General features: G+C 45.9%; 1 protein-coding gene across 1 annotated transcript in view; it reads right to left on the reverse strand.

Moving 5' to 3' along the window:
• Positions 1-17992, reverse strand: part of LOC139265253 (UBX domain-containing protein 7-like) — a 119685-nt gene that overhangs the window by 60133 nt on the left and 41560 nt on the right. The window contains exons 3-4 of the mRNA XM_070882192.1: positions 3217-3284; positions 2406-2471 (exon numbers count right to left, since the gene is read on the reverse strand). Of these exons, the coding sequence (XP_070738293.1) occupies positions 2406-2471; positions 3217-3284 (134 nt within the window). The remainder of the gene's footprint in view (positions 1-2405; positions 2472-3216; positions 3285-17992) is intronic.

Below are 17992 nucleotides of genomic sequence, written 5' to 3' on the forward strand. Positions count from 1 at the left end.
TCACTCTTGCCAGCTTTGTTAAGAGCTCAGATTCTGAAATTAGTTGTCCATCGAAACACCTATGCCCAGTGTTTATAGGTTTGATATCGGAATCCAGGCGTCAATGAAAACAACTATCAGTAATAATGTTTTCTCCACAAATATATTAACCACACAATACAGATGAAATAAAATCTGCACAAATGTGGCAATGGCAGGTCAGAACCTTGGTTGTTATAATTACAGGGCATGCGAATTGCTCCTTTCTAGAGTAATTAACTGAAATGACAATTGGCCATTAACTATAATCACATCTAACACTCTATCCTTTTGAAACTGAAAGCTTTTTCAAAACAGAATCTAGCACTTCTGCCCAGCATAAAGAAAGATGTTTTGGAGACCTTTGACAGTATGTCTAATTAACAGTAATGGATTTAGGAGCAGCAATTATGGGCGAGACCAGAGATCCCACAGCTTCGTCAGGGGGAAAAGGGCGAGGGACGGCGGTAGGGGGGAAAAGGGCGAGGGACAGCGGTAGGGGGGAAAAGGGCGAGGGGCGGCGGGGCAGAAGAGGGGGGGCGGCGGGGCAGAAGAGGGGGGGCGGCGGGGCAGAAGAGGGGGGGCGGCGGGGCAGAAGAGGGGGGGGCGGCGGGGCAGAAGAGGGGGGGCGGCGGGGCAGAAGAGGGGGGGACGGCGGGGCAGAAGAGGGGGGGACGGCGGGGCAGAAGAGGGGGGGCGGCGGGGCAGAAGAGGGGGGGCGGCGGGGCAGAAGAGGGGGGGCGGCGGGGCAGAAGAGGGGGGGCGGCGGGGCAGAAGAGGGGGGGCGGCGGGGCAGAAGAGGGGGGGCGGCGGGGCAGAAGAGGGGGGGCGGCGGGGCAGAAGAGGGGGGGCGGCGGGGCAGAAGAGGGGGGGCGGCGGGGCAGAAGAGGGGGGGCGGCGGGGCAGAAGAGGGGGGGCGGCGGGGCAGAAGAGGGGGGGCGGCGGGGCAGAAGAGGGGGGGCGGCGGGGCAGAAGAGGGGGGGCGGCGGGGCAGAAGAGGGGGGGCGGCGGGGCAGAAGAGGGGGGGCGGCGGGGCAGAAGAGGGGGGGCGGCGGGGCAGAAGAGGGGGGGCGGCGGGGCAGAAGAGGGGGGGCGGCGGGGCAGAAGAGGGGGGGCGGCGGGGTAGAAGAGGGGGGGCGGCGGGGTAGAAGAGGGGGGGCGGCGGGGTAGAAGAGGGGGGGCGGCGGGGTAGAAGAGGGGGGGCGGCGGGGTAGAAGAGGGGGGGCGGCGGGGTAGAAGAGGGGGGGGCGGCGGGGGGGAGAGGGGAGAAACATCTGGATTTGTTCAGGACTGTAATGCTACAAACACAGGATGTTCGTAGTAAAGCCCCCAGCCATGACAATCAAGATGCCCAGACAACTGTTTGAGGTTATATTTTTCATTTCTTAATTAGTTTGTCCTGTTTGAATTTTGTGAGCTAGGAGTTTGGAATAGGCTGCTCAGGGTGCTGTTGCTGCATTGGTGGATAAATCCCAAATCAGAAAGCCAAGTTCTATTATCAACAACATAATATATATGAAAATTAGACATTGATTTAAACTTTATATATGGGATGACTGCTTATTCAAATGGCAAGCCAGCAGAGCCGAGTTTCTCAGCGGTCTACTCAGACTCAATTCTGCTGCTACCTTAACAGATTCTCACAAGTGTGGGGAGATCCCAGTGTCAGGAAGGTATGCAAACAGAGAAGCAGTCAGCTATGGGACTTGGCTGGCTTGACTTGGTCGCCCAACCTACCACTATTTCATGAAAAAGTGAGCTGCAACACGTTGAGATAAGTTGAAGTAGGCATAAAAGGGAGGGAATGAAGCAGAGAAATTCACACAAAAGGAAATGCATTACTGTGCATAACTGAAGTGGAAAGAGAACATGACGAGGATTTCAGTAAAATGGGCATCTAAGGCAATGGGACGGACTATGGTCGCACAAATTTTGGAACATCCACCATTGCAATTAGATTATGGAATTGCCAAACTTGGATTATACCTGGAGAAAAGATTTTGAGCGATACAATACCAGGGTGAAGAACTGGTGACCACGGGTCTGCCCGTGTGACAGCAGCGGAGAAGCAATGTAAAGTGCTAAATTAAGGGAAATTGCACAAAAAGCTTAATGGCACTAAATGTTTCAGCTTAAAATGCGCTTTTTTTGTAGTATATTGGTACAAAAAAAGATAGCAAGAATGACAAGGTAAACATTACAGTTTTTGAAGTGCTATCTTTAAACTTGAACTGAGAGAATCATCATGCTTTGCTCTCTTACCCCCACCCGACATGGATATATTCCTGACCATTCTACAACGCATGGAAAAGCTAAAGTTCCTTCTTATTTTCACAGTTCTCTGAACTCTAAAGTTAAAATAATGTACACTTAACAGCAATACTCACTCGTTTCAGTCTGGAAGTCTCTGAACCCATCAAATATGGAGCGTGCAGGTCTCCGTCGTTTAGGAGCTGTGGAATGCACAACTATGCTTACCGTGGATCAAAAACTACAGGCTCTCAAACAGCACTTAAAGCTCGATAAGAAAATTAACCTGTTAGTTGAGGTGATTACTCTGAGGTAACTGCAGTAAATTAGGTCCGTTTTTTTCCCCCATTCCAGTGCCGAGAACTGGCAATGACTGGCTCAGAGAGAACAATACATGCTGGAATCAAAGTTACTTCTGGCTTTAAATGTCCCTGCCGGTCTTTTTAAACCACTAGTCACTCTCTTGTGCCATTGCACGGAGAGTCCAGACAAAAAGGCACTATTGAGGTCAAGCAAGGATTAATGGGCAGGGTGTAAAATTAACCTAGGTGAGCGAGAGGGCGGGAGAAAGGAGGGAAACGGAAGGGGAGGGAGAGGGGAGGGAAATGGGAGGGGAGGGAAAGGGGTGTGTTGGGGAAAGAAAAGTGGGGTGGTGGGATGGAGGGTGGGAGCGAGAGGACTGCTGGTCAATCACTTGACTTAATTGTAAGATAGTTTTGGATTTCCTGGGGAGTACATAAATACAAGTTCTTTCTTCTATCAGTTATAGTGGAATGGAAATCATCCAAAAGTATTCATTGCAATTACCCGAATATAAGCATTTACGAGGATTTATCTGTAGGCAACCTACATCAGACACACACACCAGCTGCAAGCCTGTTCTATGGGGGAAACAATTAAACAAAGAAACTGGACGTTTAGGGAAATGTTTTGTTTGAAACACCTTACCACCAAACAAAGGTTCGGGCTCCACTAGGATTTCTTGCTTTTGTGGAATCGGAGCTCGCACTTCATCCCTAAAATAATAAAAAATGAACATCAGACTGATCAACAAATAACTGCCATATTTCTAGATTGAAGATTAACAGTGCTCAGTGAGGCCAAGACCAGGAATAGTTAACAAATGTGCAATCGTAGGAGCACAACTGAGCAGTGAATACTTCCCAAATGACTAAATGTGCTCGATGTTGTGCTGCATTTGCTTCCAGATCAGAACTGTAAAAGCATGTAGAATACCTGTGGGTTGGATGCAGGGGGAGGTGAGCAGCAAGGTGAGCAGCATTACGTTCCATTATGCTGGCAGTTCTGCTGCTTTTCTGTAAACTTACAATGTTCCGAGCTCTGGCAGAGCAAGTAAGGACATTTTGATACTTGCCATGATTTTAGTACAAAAAGGCAGTCAAAACTACAATCAAATCCTTTCCCATAACATCATCTTGATCAGTATGTTTCCAGCCCAACAAGGCAGGAAGCAATGCTGGATCTAGTTCTGGGGAATGAAGTGGAGCAAGTTGAGCATGTTTCAGTGGGAGAGCATTTGGGGAACAGTGATCATATCAAGCATAAAAATATGTAATTAGAGGGCGGCTAAATTCAGGGAGTTGAGAAAAAATCTGGCACAGGTGGATTGGAATCAAAAATTGGTAGGCAAACCAGTAATTGAACAATGGGAGGCCTTCAAAGAGGAGATGGTTCGTGTACAGAATAGACACATTCCCATGAGTGGGAAAGCAAGGGTATCCAAAACTAGAGCTCCCTAGATGACTAAAGATATAGGTTAAAAATGAGACAGAAAAAGGAACCTATAAAAATGTACGGTTCATAATATAGTAGAGAACAAGCTGAATGTAGAAAGTACAGAGGCGATCTAATAAAGGGAATAAGAGTGGAAAAGAGAGAGTATGAGAATAGATTAGCAGCTAACATAAAAGGGAACCCAAAAGTCTTAAATATAAATAGTGAAAGGATAGTTGAAGGAAGGATGGACCGTTTAGGAACCAAAAAGGAGATCTTCTTGCGGAGGCAGAGAGCAAAGCTGAGGCACTAAATGAATACTTTGCATCAGTCTTCACTAGAGAAGAGGATGTAAAGGTAGCAATATTAGATAGAATAAAAATAAAGAGGATGTACTTAAAAGGTTGGCAGTCCTCAAAGTAGAAATGTCACCCGGTCCGGATGGGATGCATCCTAGGTTACTGAGGGAAGGAAGGGTTGAAATTGTGGAGTCTCTGGCCACAATCTTCCAATCCTCCTTGGATATGGGGGTAGTGCCAGAGGACTGGAGGATTGCAAATGTTGCATCCCTGGTCAAAAAGAGAGGGAGAAACCCAGCAACTATCGGCAGTCAGCCTAACATCGGAGGTGGGGAAACTTTGAGATATAATAATACAGGACAAAATTAATTGCCATTTGGAAAAGCATGGGCAAATCGTGTTGACTAACTTGACTTAAGATCTTTGGTGAAGTAATGGAGAGGGTTGATGAGCTTAATGGGGATGGTGGACATGTATATGGACTTCCAAAAGGCATTTGACAAAGTACCACATAATGGACTTGTTAGAAAAATTAAAGCCCATGGGATTCAAGGGACAGTGGCAGCATGGAAACAAAATTGGCAGGGGGACAGAAAGCAGAGAGTAGTGATGAACGGTTGTTTCTCAGACTGGAAGGAAGTATACAGTAGTGTCCCCTAGAGGCTGGTATTGGGACCACTGCTCTTTTTGATATATATTAATGACCTGGACTTGGGTATACAGGGCATAATTTCAAAGTTCGCAAAACTCAGAAATGTAGTAAACAATGGCAACAGACTTCAGAATGATAGACAGGCTGGTAAAATGGACAGACATGGGGCAGATGAAACTTAACGCAGAGAAATGTGAAGTGATACATTTTGGTCTGAATGAGGAGAGACAATATGAACCAATGGTACAATTATTAAGGGGATGCAGGAACAGAGAAACCGGGGGTGTATGTACACAAATCTTTAAAGCTGGCAGGACAAGTCGAGAAGGCCATTAAAAAAGCATATGGGATCCTTGGCTTTATTAATAGAGGCAGAGAGTACAAAAGCAAGGAAATTATGTTTAAACCTTTATACAGGTATAACGTCCGAAATTCGGAATCCTCGGGACCGAGGCCATTCCAATTTTTGGGTTTTTCCAGATTTCAGACAAGAAAATCAATAGTCTGAAATCTGGAATCCTTGATTGAATCCGTGCCAGGCTTTGAGCAGCGAGGTCCAAAATCCGGCAAAACTCAAAATCCGGACGGATTCGGTCAAGGATTCCAGATTTCAGATTTGATTTTCTTGTCTGAAATCCTTGACTTAATCCATGCCGGATTTTGAGTTTTGCCTCAAAATGTCCCATTTTCGGACTAATTCCGGACGACTCCATCAGCTAGGCGCAAAATGTCCGGTTTTTGGAGTTCCGGATTCGGGACATTACACCTGTAAAACACTGGTTCGGCCTCAGCTGGGGTATTGTGTTCACACTTTAGAAAGGATGTCAAGGCCTTGTACAGTGTACGCAAGACATTTACTAGAATGGTACCAACTACTTGGATATAGCAAGGCTTTATTGCAATATATTAGAATGCAATTCAATTGGAGTAATGTGTCCAATCCTGGGCACCACACTTTAGGAAGGATGTCAAGGCCTTGGAGAGGGTGCAGAGAAGATTTACTAGAATGGTATCAGGAATGACAGACTTCAGTTATATGGAGAGACTGGAGAAGCTGGAGTTATTCCCCTTAGTGCAGAGAAAGTTAAGAGGAGATTTGATGAGAGGTGTTCAAAATAATGAATGGTTTTGATAGAGTAAATAAGGAGAAACCGTTTCCAGTGGCAGAAGGGTCAGTAACCAGGGGACACAGATTTAAGGTGATTGGCAAAAGAACCAGAGGTTTAACATAAGGAAAAAAAATTTTACCCAGCAAATTGTGATTTGGAATGCGCTGCCTGAAAGGCTGGTGGAAGCAGATTCAATAGTAACATTCAAAAGAGAATTGGATAAATACTTGGGAAAAAATTTACAGAACTATGGGAAAAGAGCAGGGGACTGGGATTAATTGGATAGCTCTATCAAAGAGCCAGCACAAGCTAATTTGGGCCGAACAGCCTCCTTCTGTGCTGTATCGTTCTATGTTTCTATAATTGTCTCTAACTCTTCCTATTACATAGGCTCTCTGACAGTGTATTACAATATCACCAAGAGGAAGGACTCTCAAAAGTTTAGTACGATAGATTATGAAAGTAAACTAGCACGAAATATAAAAACAGATAGTAAGAGTTTCTACAGGTACATAAAAGGGAAGTGAGTGAGTGGCTAAAATAAATGTTGGTTCCCTAGAGGATAATACTGAGGAATTAATAATGGGGAACAGGGAAATGGCAGAGACTTTGAACAATTATTTTGTATTGGTCTTCACGGAACAAGACACTAAAAACATCCCAATAAGTAAATAATCAAGGGGCTATGCGGGGGAGGGGGGGGGGGGGGGAGGAACTTAATACAATCACTATCACTAAAGTAGTAGCACTCGGTAAAATAATGGGACTAAAGGCAGACAAGTGGGGTGCCGCAGGGGTCAGTGCTGGGACCCCAACTATTTACAATTTATATTAACGACTTGGAAGAAGGGACTGAGTGTAACGTAGCCAAGTTTGCTGACTATACAAAGATGGGAGGAAAAGCAATGTGTAGAGGACACAAAAAATCTGCAAAAGGACATAGACAGGCTAAGTGAGTGGGCAAAAACTTGGCAGATGGAGTATAATGTTGGAAAGTGTGAGGTCATGCACTTTGGCAGAAAAAAATCAAAGAGCAAGTTATTATTTAAATGGAGAAAGATTACAAAGGGGATCGCAGTACAGCGGGACCTGGGGTTACTTGTGCATGAAACACAAAAGGATAGCATGCAGGTATAGCAAGTGATCAGGAAGGCCAATGGTATCTTGGCTTTTATTACAAAGAGGATGGAGTATAAAAGCAGGGATGTCTTGCTACAGCTATGTACGGTATTGGTGAGGCCACACCTGGAACACTGCGTGCAGTTTAGGTTTCCATATTTACAAAAGGATATACTTGCTTTGGAGGCAGTTCAGAGAAGGTTCACTAGGTTGATTCCGGGGATGAGGGAGTTGACTTATGAGGAAAGGTTGAGTAGGTTGGGCCTCTACTCATTGGAATTCAGAAGAATGAGAGGTGATCTTATTGAAACGTATAAGATTATGAGGGGGCTTAACAAGGTGGATGCAGAAAGGATGTTTCCACTGATGGGGGAGACTAGAACCAGAGGGCATGATCTTAGAATAAGGGGGCGCCCATTTAATAGAGATGAGGAGAAATTTCTTCTCTGAGGGCTGTAAATCTCTGGAATTCGCTGCCTCAGAGAGCTGTGGAAGCTGGGACATTGAATAAATTTAACACAGAGACAGTTTCTTAAATGATAATGGGATAAGGGGTTATGGGGAGCGGGCGGGGAAGTGGGGCTGAGTCCATGATCAGATCAGCCATGATCTTATTGAATGGCGGAGCAGGCTCGAGGGGCTGTATGACCTACTTCTGTTCCTATGTTCTTGTGCAACCATTTCTATTTGTCCAATTCTTTTATTCGCAAGTTTCCAGCTTCACCTGAAGGATCTTGTTCGGTTTTCATCCGTGCTTTTGTTACTTCTAGACTTGACTATTCCAACACACTCCTGGCTAGCCTCCACATTCTACCCTATGTAATTGAGGTGATCCAAAACTCGGCTGCCCGTGTCCTAACTCGCACCAAGTCCCGTTCACCCATCACCCCTGTGCTCGCTAACCTACATTGGTTTCCGGTTAAGCAATGCCTCGATTTCAAAATTCCCATCCTTATTTTCAAATCCCTCCAAGGCCTCGCCCCTCCCTATCTCTGTAATCTCTTCCAACCCCCAACTACCACCCGCCCCCCCGAGATGTCTGCGCTCCTCTAATTCTGCTGTCCTGAGCATCCCTGATTATAATCGCCGTGCCTTCTGTTACCTAGGCCCCAAGCTCTGGAACTCTCTGCCTAAACTTCTCTACCTCTTTCCTCCTTCAAGATGCTCCTTAAAACATACCTCTTTGACCAAGTTTTGTTCACCTGCCCTAATTTCTACTTATGCAGCTCGGTGTCAAATTTTTACCGCATAATACTCCTGTGAAGCACCTCGGGACGTTTCACTATGTTAAAGGCGCTATATAAATACAAGTTGTTGTTGTTTGCACTTCTTCAATGCTCCAGGAGGTCCTCCATCTGCAGCCACCCAAATTCCTTCCCATTAAGCAGAAGTTCTCACAGTTACCCAAAATCCAAAGATTCATTGTTCTCTCCCCAAGCCCCTCACTCAAAAGGGAGGCAAGTTCCCTTGTTGGCCCTCCACAATCTGACAGCTACCTGCTAGCATGTTGACCCAGTACATGCTGTAAACTGACTATTTATATTTACTAGGCTAATTGAAAATATTCTTAAATTGAGTCCAGATGTCTGTATTCTGTAACCCGAGAACATAAAACAATCATAAGCCATATAAAGCGAACTCAAACTAGGCCCTCTTTCTGGAATTCAAGACAACTATTCCTGTCTATCCTTGCCATGAAGTAGAACTTACACATCCAAAGAATACAAGCTACAATCAGCTAGAGGAAAGGAATTCCCAACTGGGATCACAAAGTCAGGATCAGAGAAATCAGGAGCTGTCAGTTAATACTTATGGTCTGACCAATTCCATGGGGGTATCTCTGGATAATGAGATAAGTGCAGGACCATATGCAATATATTGACTCCTGGCAGCTCCTGAATTGGGATGTTTCCTGAGAAGAGCTCTTTAGGTACAATGGTTTCATAAGCAGAAAAGTTTTTAAAAATCACTGTGTGTGCTGGGGAAAACACTCCTGGAAAAGAAACTGCAAAAATGGCAGGCATGGGTCCCAAGCCAAAATGAAAGTAATATTAACATTGTGCTGAGAAAGATCTTGGCATTTCTATTTTAATCTTCCTGATGAATATCATGGGGCGCTCCTCTGAATGATGTTTGCAAGCTCATGTACTGCAAAGAACTCCTTATTGTGTCAAAGGAGGCCAAATGAGCTCCATAAAACTAATAGACATAAAGCAGAAGTGAGTAAAGTACTGCGAAGTAAAGTACTGCGATTTATAATGCCTTGGTTATACATGAAACTTGCACCTCAAATTTGGACAGTATCCATAATCTCCAGAGCAAATTTGAGTCGACACTTCCTTTAACAGGTTCTTGCCGTTTTACATTACATGAACTGAATTTGAAGAATACAGCGGGAACGGTAGCATAGTGGTTAAGCTACGGGACTAGTTATCCAGAGGCCTGGACTATGATCCAGAGACGCAAGTTCAAATCCCACCACAGTAGCTGTGGAATTGAAACTCAGTTAACGAAATTTAAAATCTGGAATTTGAAAAAGCTCCCATCAATAGTGGTGAAAGCTCACATCAGTAATGGAGACCATGAAGCTGTCAGATTATCGTAAAAACTCATGTTCACTAATGCCCTTTAGAGAAGGAAATCTGCCGGCCTTACTGGCCTATATGTAACTCCAGACCCTCTCAACTGCCCTCTGAAATGACCGAGCAAGCCACTCAGTTGTAAAAAATAATTGCAAGAAATAATAAGAATAAAACTGGCATCGCCCTCAGCACTGGCTTCGGACGCGACAACGGTACACCCAGCCCAGTCGACCCACCGCACATCTGGAGACTTGCGCTAAAATTGGGTGAGCTGTCCCACAGACTAATCAAGCAACAGCCTGACATGGTCATATTCACAAAATCATACCTTCAGCCAATGTCCCAGACTCGTCTCTCACCATCCCTGGGTATGTCCTGTCCCACCAGCAGGACAGACCCACCAGTGGTCTGCAACATTGACTCCGGACCCCATGAAGTCTCATGGCTTCAAGTCAGCATGGGCAACGAAGCCTCCTGCTGATTACCACCTAATGCCCTCCCTCAGCTGCTGAATTAGTACTCCTCCGTGTTGAACACCACTTGGAAGAAACACTGAGGACAAGGGCACAGAAAGTACTCTGAGTGGGGGAACTTCAATAGTGCGCCACTACTGCCCTAGCTGGCCGAGTCCTGAAGGACATAGCTCCAGACTGGGCCTGCGACAGGTGGGGAGAGAACCAACATGAGGGAAAAACCGACTTGACCTCGCCCTCACCAATCTACGTGTTACAGATGCATCTGTCCATAACATCATTGGTAGCAGTGAGCACCGCACAATCATTGTGGAGACGTCTTCACACGGAGGACACCCTTCATCATGTTGTGTGGCACTACCACTGTGCTAAATGGGATAGATTCAGAACAGATCTAGCAGCACAAAACTGGGCATCCATGAGACTCTGCAACAGAATTGTATTCCACCACAATCTGTAATCCCTCACTCTACCATTACCATCAAGACAGGGGACCAACCCTGGTTCAATGAGGAGTGAAGAACATAAGAACATAAGAAATAGGAGCAGGAGTAGGCTATATGGCCTCTCGAGCCTGCTCCGCCATTCAATAAGATCATGGCTGATCTGATCATGGACTCAGCTCCACTTCCCGCCCGCTCCCCATAACCCCTTATCCCATTATTGTTTAAGAAACTGTCTATTTCTGTCTTCAATTTATTCAATGACCCAGCTTCACAGCTCTGAGGCAGCGAATTCCACAGATTTACAACCCTCAGAAGAAATTTCTCCTCAGCTCTGTCTTAAATGGGCGGCCCCTTATCCTAAGATCATGCCCTCTAGTTCTAGTCTTCCCCATCACTGGAAACATCCTCTCTGCATCCACCTTGTCAAGGCCCCTCATAATCTTATACGTTTCGATAAGATCACCTCTCATTCTTCTGAATTCCAATGAGTAGAGGCCCAACCTACTCAACCTTTCCTCATAAGTCAACCCCCTCATCCCCGGAATCAACCTAGGTGAACCTTCTCTGAACTGCCTCCAAAGCAAGTATATCCTTTCGCAAATATGGAAACCAAAAGAGCATGCCAGGAGCAGCACCAAGCATACCTAAAAATGAGGTGTCAACCTGGGGAAGCTGTAACACAGGACTACATGCATGCTAAAAGTAGAAGCATCATGCTATAGACAGAGCTAAGCGATCCCACAACCAAAGGATCAGATTAAAGCTCTGCAGTCCTGCCACATCCAGTCATGAATGGTGGGGGACCATTAAATGGGAGGAGGCTGCTCATAAATATCCCCATCTTCAATGATGGTGGAGCCCAGCACGTGAGTGCAAAAGACAAGGCTGAAGTGTTTGCAACCATCTTCAGCCAGAACTGCCAAGTGGATGATCCATATCGGCCTCCTCCTGAGGTCCACACCATCACAGAAGCCAGTCTTCAGCCAATTCGATTCACTCCACGTGATATCAAGAAGCGGCTGAGCGCACTGGATACAGCAAAGGCCATGGACTCCAATAACATCCCGGCTGTCATGAAGAAAACTTGTGCTTCATAACTAGCCGCGCCTCAAGCCAAGCTGTTCCAGTACAGCTACAACACTGGCATCTATCAGACAATATGGAAAACTGCCCAGATATGTCCTGTCCAGGTATGTCAAAAAGCTGGACGGAAGGCGTCGTCGACAGTGCTATCAAGTGGCACTTATCACCAATAAACTGCTCACCAATGTCAGTTTGGGTTCCGCCAGGACCACTTGACTCCAGACCTCATTACAGCCTTGGTCCAAGCATGAACAAAAGAGCTGAATTCCAGAGGTGAGGTGAGTGACTGTCCTTGACATCAAGGCAGCATTTGACCGAGTATGGCATCAAGAAGCACCAGTTAAACTGAAGTTAATGGGAATCGGGGGAAAACTCCACTGGCTGGCAGGAGTCATATCTAGCACAAAGGAAGATGGTTGCGGTGGCTGGAGGTCAATTATCACAGCCCTAGGACATCACTGCAGGAGTTCCTCTGGGCAGTGTCCTAGGCCCAACCATCTTCAGCTGCTTCATCAATGACCTTTCCTCCATCATAAAGTCAGAAGTGGGATGTTCGATTGCACAGTGTTCAGTGCCATTTGCAACTCCTCAGATAATGAAGTAGTCCATGCCTGCATACAGAATGACCTGGTCGACATTCTGGCGTGTGCTGATAAGCGGCACGTAACATTCGCACTACACAAGTGCCAGGCAATGACTATCTCCAACAAGCGAGAGTTGAAACAACGTTCCTCGACATTCAATAGCATTACCATCGCCGAATCCCCCACCATCAACACCCTGGGGGTCACCATTGACCAGACCCTTAACTGGACCAACCATATAAATATTGTGGCAACAAGAGCAGGTCAGAGGCTGGGTATTCTGCAGCAAATGCCTTACCTCCTGACTCCCTAAAGTTTTCCAACCATCTCAGTCATCAGTCATAGGCAGTCGCACGAAACGAGGATGACTAGCTTCCATGCCAAAAAAGGATTGAGTTCACAGGTGTTTCAATGAATGACCCGAACTACATCGTGAAGGGTGGAAGATTGGCCGTTGCACACCAGCCACCACACGGGCTTGACAGAGCTAGGTCTTGGTCCAGTGGCAAGGATTAACCAGGATGACTGGAGACCTGCTCTGCTGCACGGACCTAGTACACACACATAGCGCCGTGTGGGCTAGCCCGTGCTGCCCCTGGGCCCCTGGCCCCGAACTCACGGCTCCCCTGGGCCCCTATCACATCCCTCCACAGTCTCTCGCCGCTCCTGCTGTATCTGCCCACGCTCCAGTCACCGACCTGGACCGTGATGATGACCCTTTTCGCTGCCATCGCCCTCCTACACCATCTCATGCTGCTCCCTGGAGAGGTATGCCTCCACACCACTCCCTTTTATGGCCCCGACCTGCCGCTGGTGTTCTCACGCAGGTCGGGGCCTCCACGCTGCTCCTTTTATGTGATTAACAGCAGCAATAACAGCAGATTCCAATCCCTGCAGTCACTTGTGAATTCGCTGGTGTGTCAGCAGGTTGCATGAATCAGTGAATCCTTTCCCACACTCAACCATCTACAAGGCACAAGTCAGGAGTATGATGGATTATTCTCCACTTGCCTGGATGAGTGCAGCTCCAGAAACTTGACACCATTCAGAACAAAGCAGCCCGCTTGATTGACACTCCCTCCACCCCCGGTGCACAGTGGTTGCAGCGCATACCATCTACAAGATGCACTGCAGCAACTCACCAAGGCTTCTTCGGCAGCACCTCCCAAACTTGCGACCTCTACACCCAAGATAAGGGCAGCAGGGGCATGGGAACATCATTACCTGAAAGTTCCCCTCCAAGCCACACACCATCCTGACTTGGAAATATATTGCCGTTCCTTCATTGTCACTGTGTCAAAATTCTGGAACTCCCTCCCTAATAGCACTGTGGGAGCACCTTCACCACACGGACTGCAGCGGTTCAGAAGGCAGCTCACTACCACCTTCTCAAGGGCAATTAGGGATGGGCAATAAATGCTGGCCTTGCCAACAATGCCCACATCCCACGAACGAATTTAAAAAAAAATCAGCTGGGGAAAGGAAACCAAACCAAGACCACAAAGGTCCTTCTGGCCCAAGTCAGGATGAGAGGACTCAGGACCCATGTCACTTGATGTTTGTGGATGGATAATTAGAAGCAGTACAGGACCATGTTGGACAATACAAGAGATGTCTGCTCCTAGAGGTAACCATGCTGTGAGGGAAGGGGCATGAATATAAATAGACTCCACTGGCAACATCGGCTTATTCTGACCAGCCGTGGGGCTAGCACTCAGCTTGCCTTTTTTCAAATTACTGGCTTTAGGGCCCGTTCCTAATCACCAGAGAAGGTCCGTGTCAGAAATTGAAGTCACAATATTCTACTTTCTGCACTGTGCACATGCAGCTGTTTGCTGCTGCTGTAACATCCACTCCATGGGCTCAATTTTCCCCAGTGATTTGCGCCTTTTTTGTGGCATAGGCCGCTTTTTTTGGCCCAAGTTAAAAAACTACAGTTTCCCCGATCAATTTGCACTAGCGTAACTCAGTTAGTTACGATTTTTTTTTTAGGCAAGTTTTTTTTTTCAGGCAAAGAGGGCGTAACCTGCCACCCGCACCAATTCTGGCCAGTTTGGCCAGCTAAGAGTTACTCCAGTTCTTCTTAGGCCAGCGTATGTGGCCTCTGTAGAAAAACCTTCTGGTGAGTTAAGGAAATCGGCGCAGGTAACTGCAGCAGATGCCCGGACAGCAGCAGCACGAGAGGTGAGATAGGCGGAGAGAACAGGGGAAGCCTTTCGGGTATAGTTAGGTGCGGGGACTGGGAGGGAGGAGGCCATTCAGCCAGGGCTAGGTGCAGGGGAGTGGGCCGGGAGGCCCTTCGGCCCGGGATAGGAACAGGGATCGGCACTGGCATCGGGAGGGGGGGGGGGGACTTTAATAATTTAATAGAGGTAAGTTGCTGCAATGTATTTTAATGTGTTTTTAAGTTGCTGCAATGTATTTTAAGGTGCTTGTGGCAGGTTCTGAGCTGGCTACATGTTTCACTTTCCAGCCTCAGGCCGCATTGTGTCCCTGGTTACCGTGGCAACCTGATCTTTTTGGTGCAGATCAAGGCTCCATCACCAAACTAAAGGATCGGTTAGGCTGCGCCAAAATGAAGAAATCAAACGAGGAAACCTGGAACATTTTTGTGGCATACTTGGGCCCAAGAAAAAAAAACAGGCGTAACTCTTCAAGTACGCCCAAAAAAAGCTTTGGGGGTAAATTGAGCCCCATAAGAGTAAGAAATAGTAAGGTATCAGATGGGGTCAGATTAAGAGAGAATACAATAGGTTTACAGTGCATGCGTGTAAACGCAGCAAGTGTGGTATAACATTGGTGAGCTCCAGGCACAAATAGCCACATGGGAATATGATGCTGTGGCGATAACGGAGACCTGGCTCAAAAAAGGACAGGATTGGGTAGTAAATATTCCTGGATACAAGGTGTTCAGGAAAGATAAGGAAGGAAAGAAAGGTGGGTGGCAGTATTAATTAAGGAGAATATTACAGTGCTGGAGAGAGGATGTCCTGGAGGAGTCAAAGACAGAATCTATTTGGTTAGAGTTAAGAAACAAGATGCCATTACTAGGTATATTCTATAGGCTGCCAACTAGTGGGAAGGATAGAGAGGAGCAAATTTGCAGGCAAATTACAGCGAGCTGCAAGAACTACAGAGTAGTGCTAATGGGGGACTCCAACTATCTTAATATAGTCTGGGATAGTGCAAAGGTAAGAGGGGAAGAATGTGTTTAGGAGAACTTTCTTGATAAGTAAGTTTCCGGCCCGAGGAAGGAGGCATTGCTGAATCTGGTTCCAGGGAATAAGGTGTGTCAAGTGGAGCAAGTGTCAGTAGGGGAACATTTTGGGAATAGTGATCATAGTATCATAAGGTTTAGATTAACTATGGAAAAGAACAGAGAGCAATCTAGAGTAAAAATACTGAATTGGAGCAAGGCCAATTTCAATTGGGTTGAGATGAGAGATGGCCCGGGTAAATTGGAATCAAAAGATTGGCAGGCGAAACTGTAATAGAAAAATGTGCTGCCTTTAAAGAGGAAATGGTTCAGGTACAGTCGCGGTATATTCCCACAGGGGGAAAGGTAGTGAAACAAAAGTCAGAGCTCACTGGATGACGAAAGAGATAGCGAGCAAGGTGAAGCAGAAAAAGGACCGTATGACAGATGTCAGGTTGAGAATACAAGTGAGAACCAGGCTGAATATAGAAAGTTCAGAGGGAAAGTGAAAAAGGAAATAAGAGGGGTAAAGAGAGAGTATAGGAATAGATTGGCAGCTAACATAAAAGGGAATCCAAAAGTCTTCTATAGGCATATAAATAGTAAACGAGTAGTGAGAGGTGGGGCCGATTAGGGACCAAAATGGAGATCTAAGCATGGAGGCAGAGGGTATAGCTGAGGTACTAAATGAGTACTTAGCATCTGTCTTTACCAAGAAGATGCTGCCAAAGTCATAGTGAAAGAGGAGGTAGTTGAGATATTGAATGAGATAAAAAGGAGTTACTAGAAAGGCTGCCTGTATTTTAAGTAGATAAGTCACCAGGACCGGATGGGATGCATCCTAGGACGGTGAGGGAAGTAAAAATGGAAATTGCGGAGGTACTGGCCATAATCTTCCAATCCTCCTTAGATACGGAGGTGGTGGCAGAGGACTGGAGAACTGCAAATGTTACACCCTTGTTCAAAAAAGGGTGAAAGGATAAATGCAGCAACTACAGGCCAGTCAGTTTAACCTCGGCACTGAGGAAGCTTTCAGAAACGATAATTCGGGACAAAACTAACAGTCACTTGGACAAGTGTGGATTAAACAAAGAAAGCCAGAACGGTTTTGTTAAAGGCAAATTGTGTTTGACTAACTTGATTGAGTTTTTTGATGAGGTAACAGAGAGAGTTGATAGGGGAAATGTGGTTGATGTGGGGAAATGTGGTTGATGTGGACTTCCAAAAGGTGTTTGATAAGGTGCCACATAATTTGCCCGCAAAGTTGAAGTGCATGGAATAAAAGGGACAGTGGCAGCATGGATACAAAATTGACTAAGGGACAGGAACCAGAGAGTAGTGGTGAACGGTTGTTTTTCGGATTGGAGGAAGGTATACAGTGGTGTGTTCCCCAGGTGTCGGTACTAGGACCACTGTTTTTCTTGTTGTATAATGACTTGGACTTGGGTGTACAAGGTTTAATTTCAAAATTTGCAGATGACACAAAACTTGGAAGGATAATAAACAGTGAGGAGAATAGTAATAAACTTCAATAGGACACAGACAGATTGGTGGAATGGGCAGACATGCGGCAGATGAAATTTAATGCAGAAAAGTGTGAAGTGATACATTTGGCAGGAAGATCAAGACGACACAATATAAACTAAAGGGTACAATTCTAAAAGGGGGTGCATATGTGCATAAATCGTGAAGGTGGCAGGGCAGGTTGAGAAAGTGGTTAAAAAAGCATATGGGATCCTGGGCATTCGTAACATGAGTTGACAGCACAAATATAAATAAATGGATATGATCTGATAGCCATTACAGAGACGTGGTGCAAGATGACCAAAGCTGGGAACTGAATATTGTGGGGTATTTGCCATTTCAGAAGGATAGGCAGAAAGGAAAAGGAGTTCTGTTAATAAAGGATGAGATCAGTGCAGCAGTGAGAAATGATATTGGCTCAGAAAATCAAGATGGAGAATCAGTTTGGGTGGAGATAAGAAATAATAAGGGAAAGAAGTCACTGGTGGGCATGGTCTACAGGCCCCCGAACAGTCGCCACACTGTAGGACAGAGTATAAATCGAGAAACAGTGGAGGCTTGGAAGAAAGGTACGGTAATAATCATGGTGATTTTAATCTTCATATTGTTTGGACAAATCAAATTGGCAAAGGTAGCCTTGAGGAAGAGTTCTTAGAATGTATCTGGGATGGTTTCCTTGAACAATATGCTGTGGAACCAACCAGGGAGCAGACTATTTCAGATCTGGTAATGGGTAATGAGACGGGACCAATTAATGATCTCATAGTAAAGGATCCTTTTCATAAAAATGATCATAGCATGGTAGAATTTCAAATTCAGTTTGAGGGTGGAAAGCTAGGTCTCAAATTAGTGCCCTGAACTTAAATAAAGACAATTAGGTATGAAGACAGAGTTGGCTAAAGTGGACTGGGAAAATAAATTAA

The sequence above is a fragment of the Pristiophorus japonicus genome, chromosome 6 (assembly GCF_044704955.1).
Source record: "Pristiophorus japonicus isolate sPriJap1 chromosome 6, sPriJap1.hap1, whole genome shotgun sequence".
Classification (NCBI taxonomy): Eukaryota; Metazoa; Chordata; class Chondrichthyes; family Pristiophoridae; genus Pristiophorus; species Pristiophorus japonicus.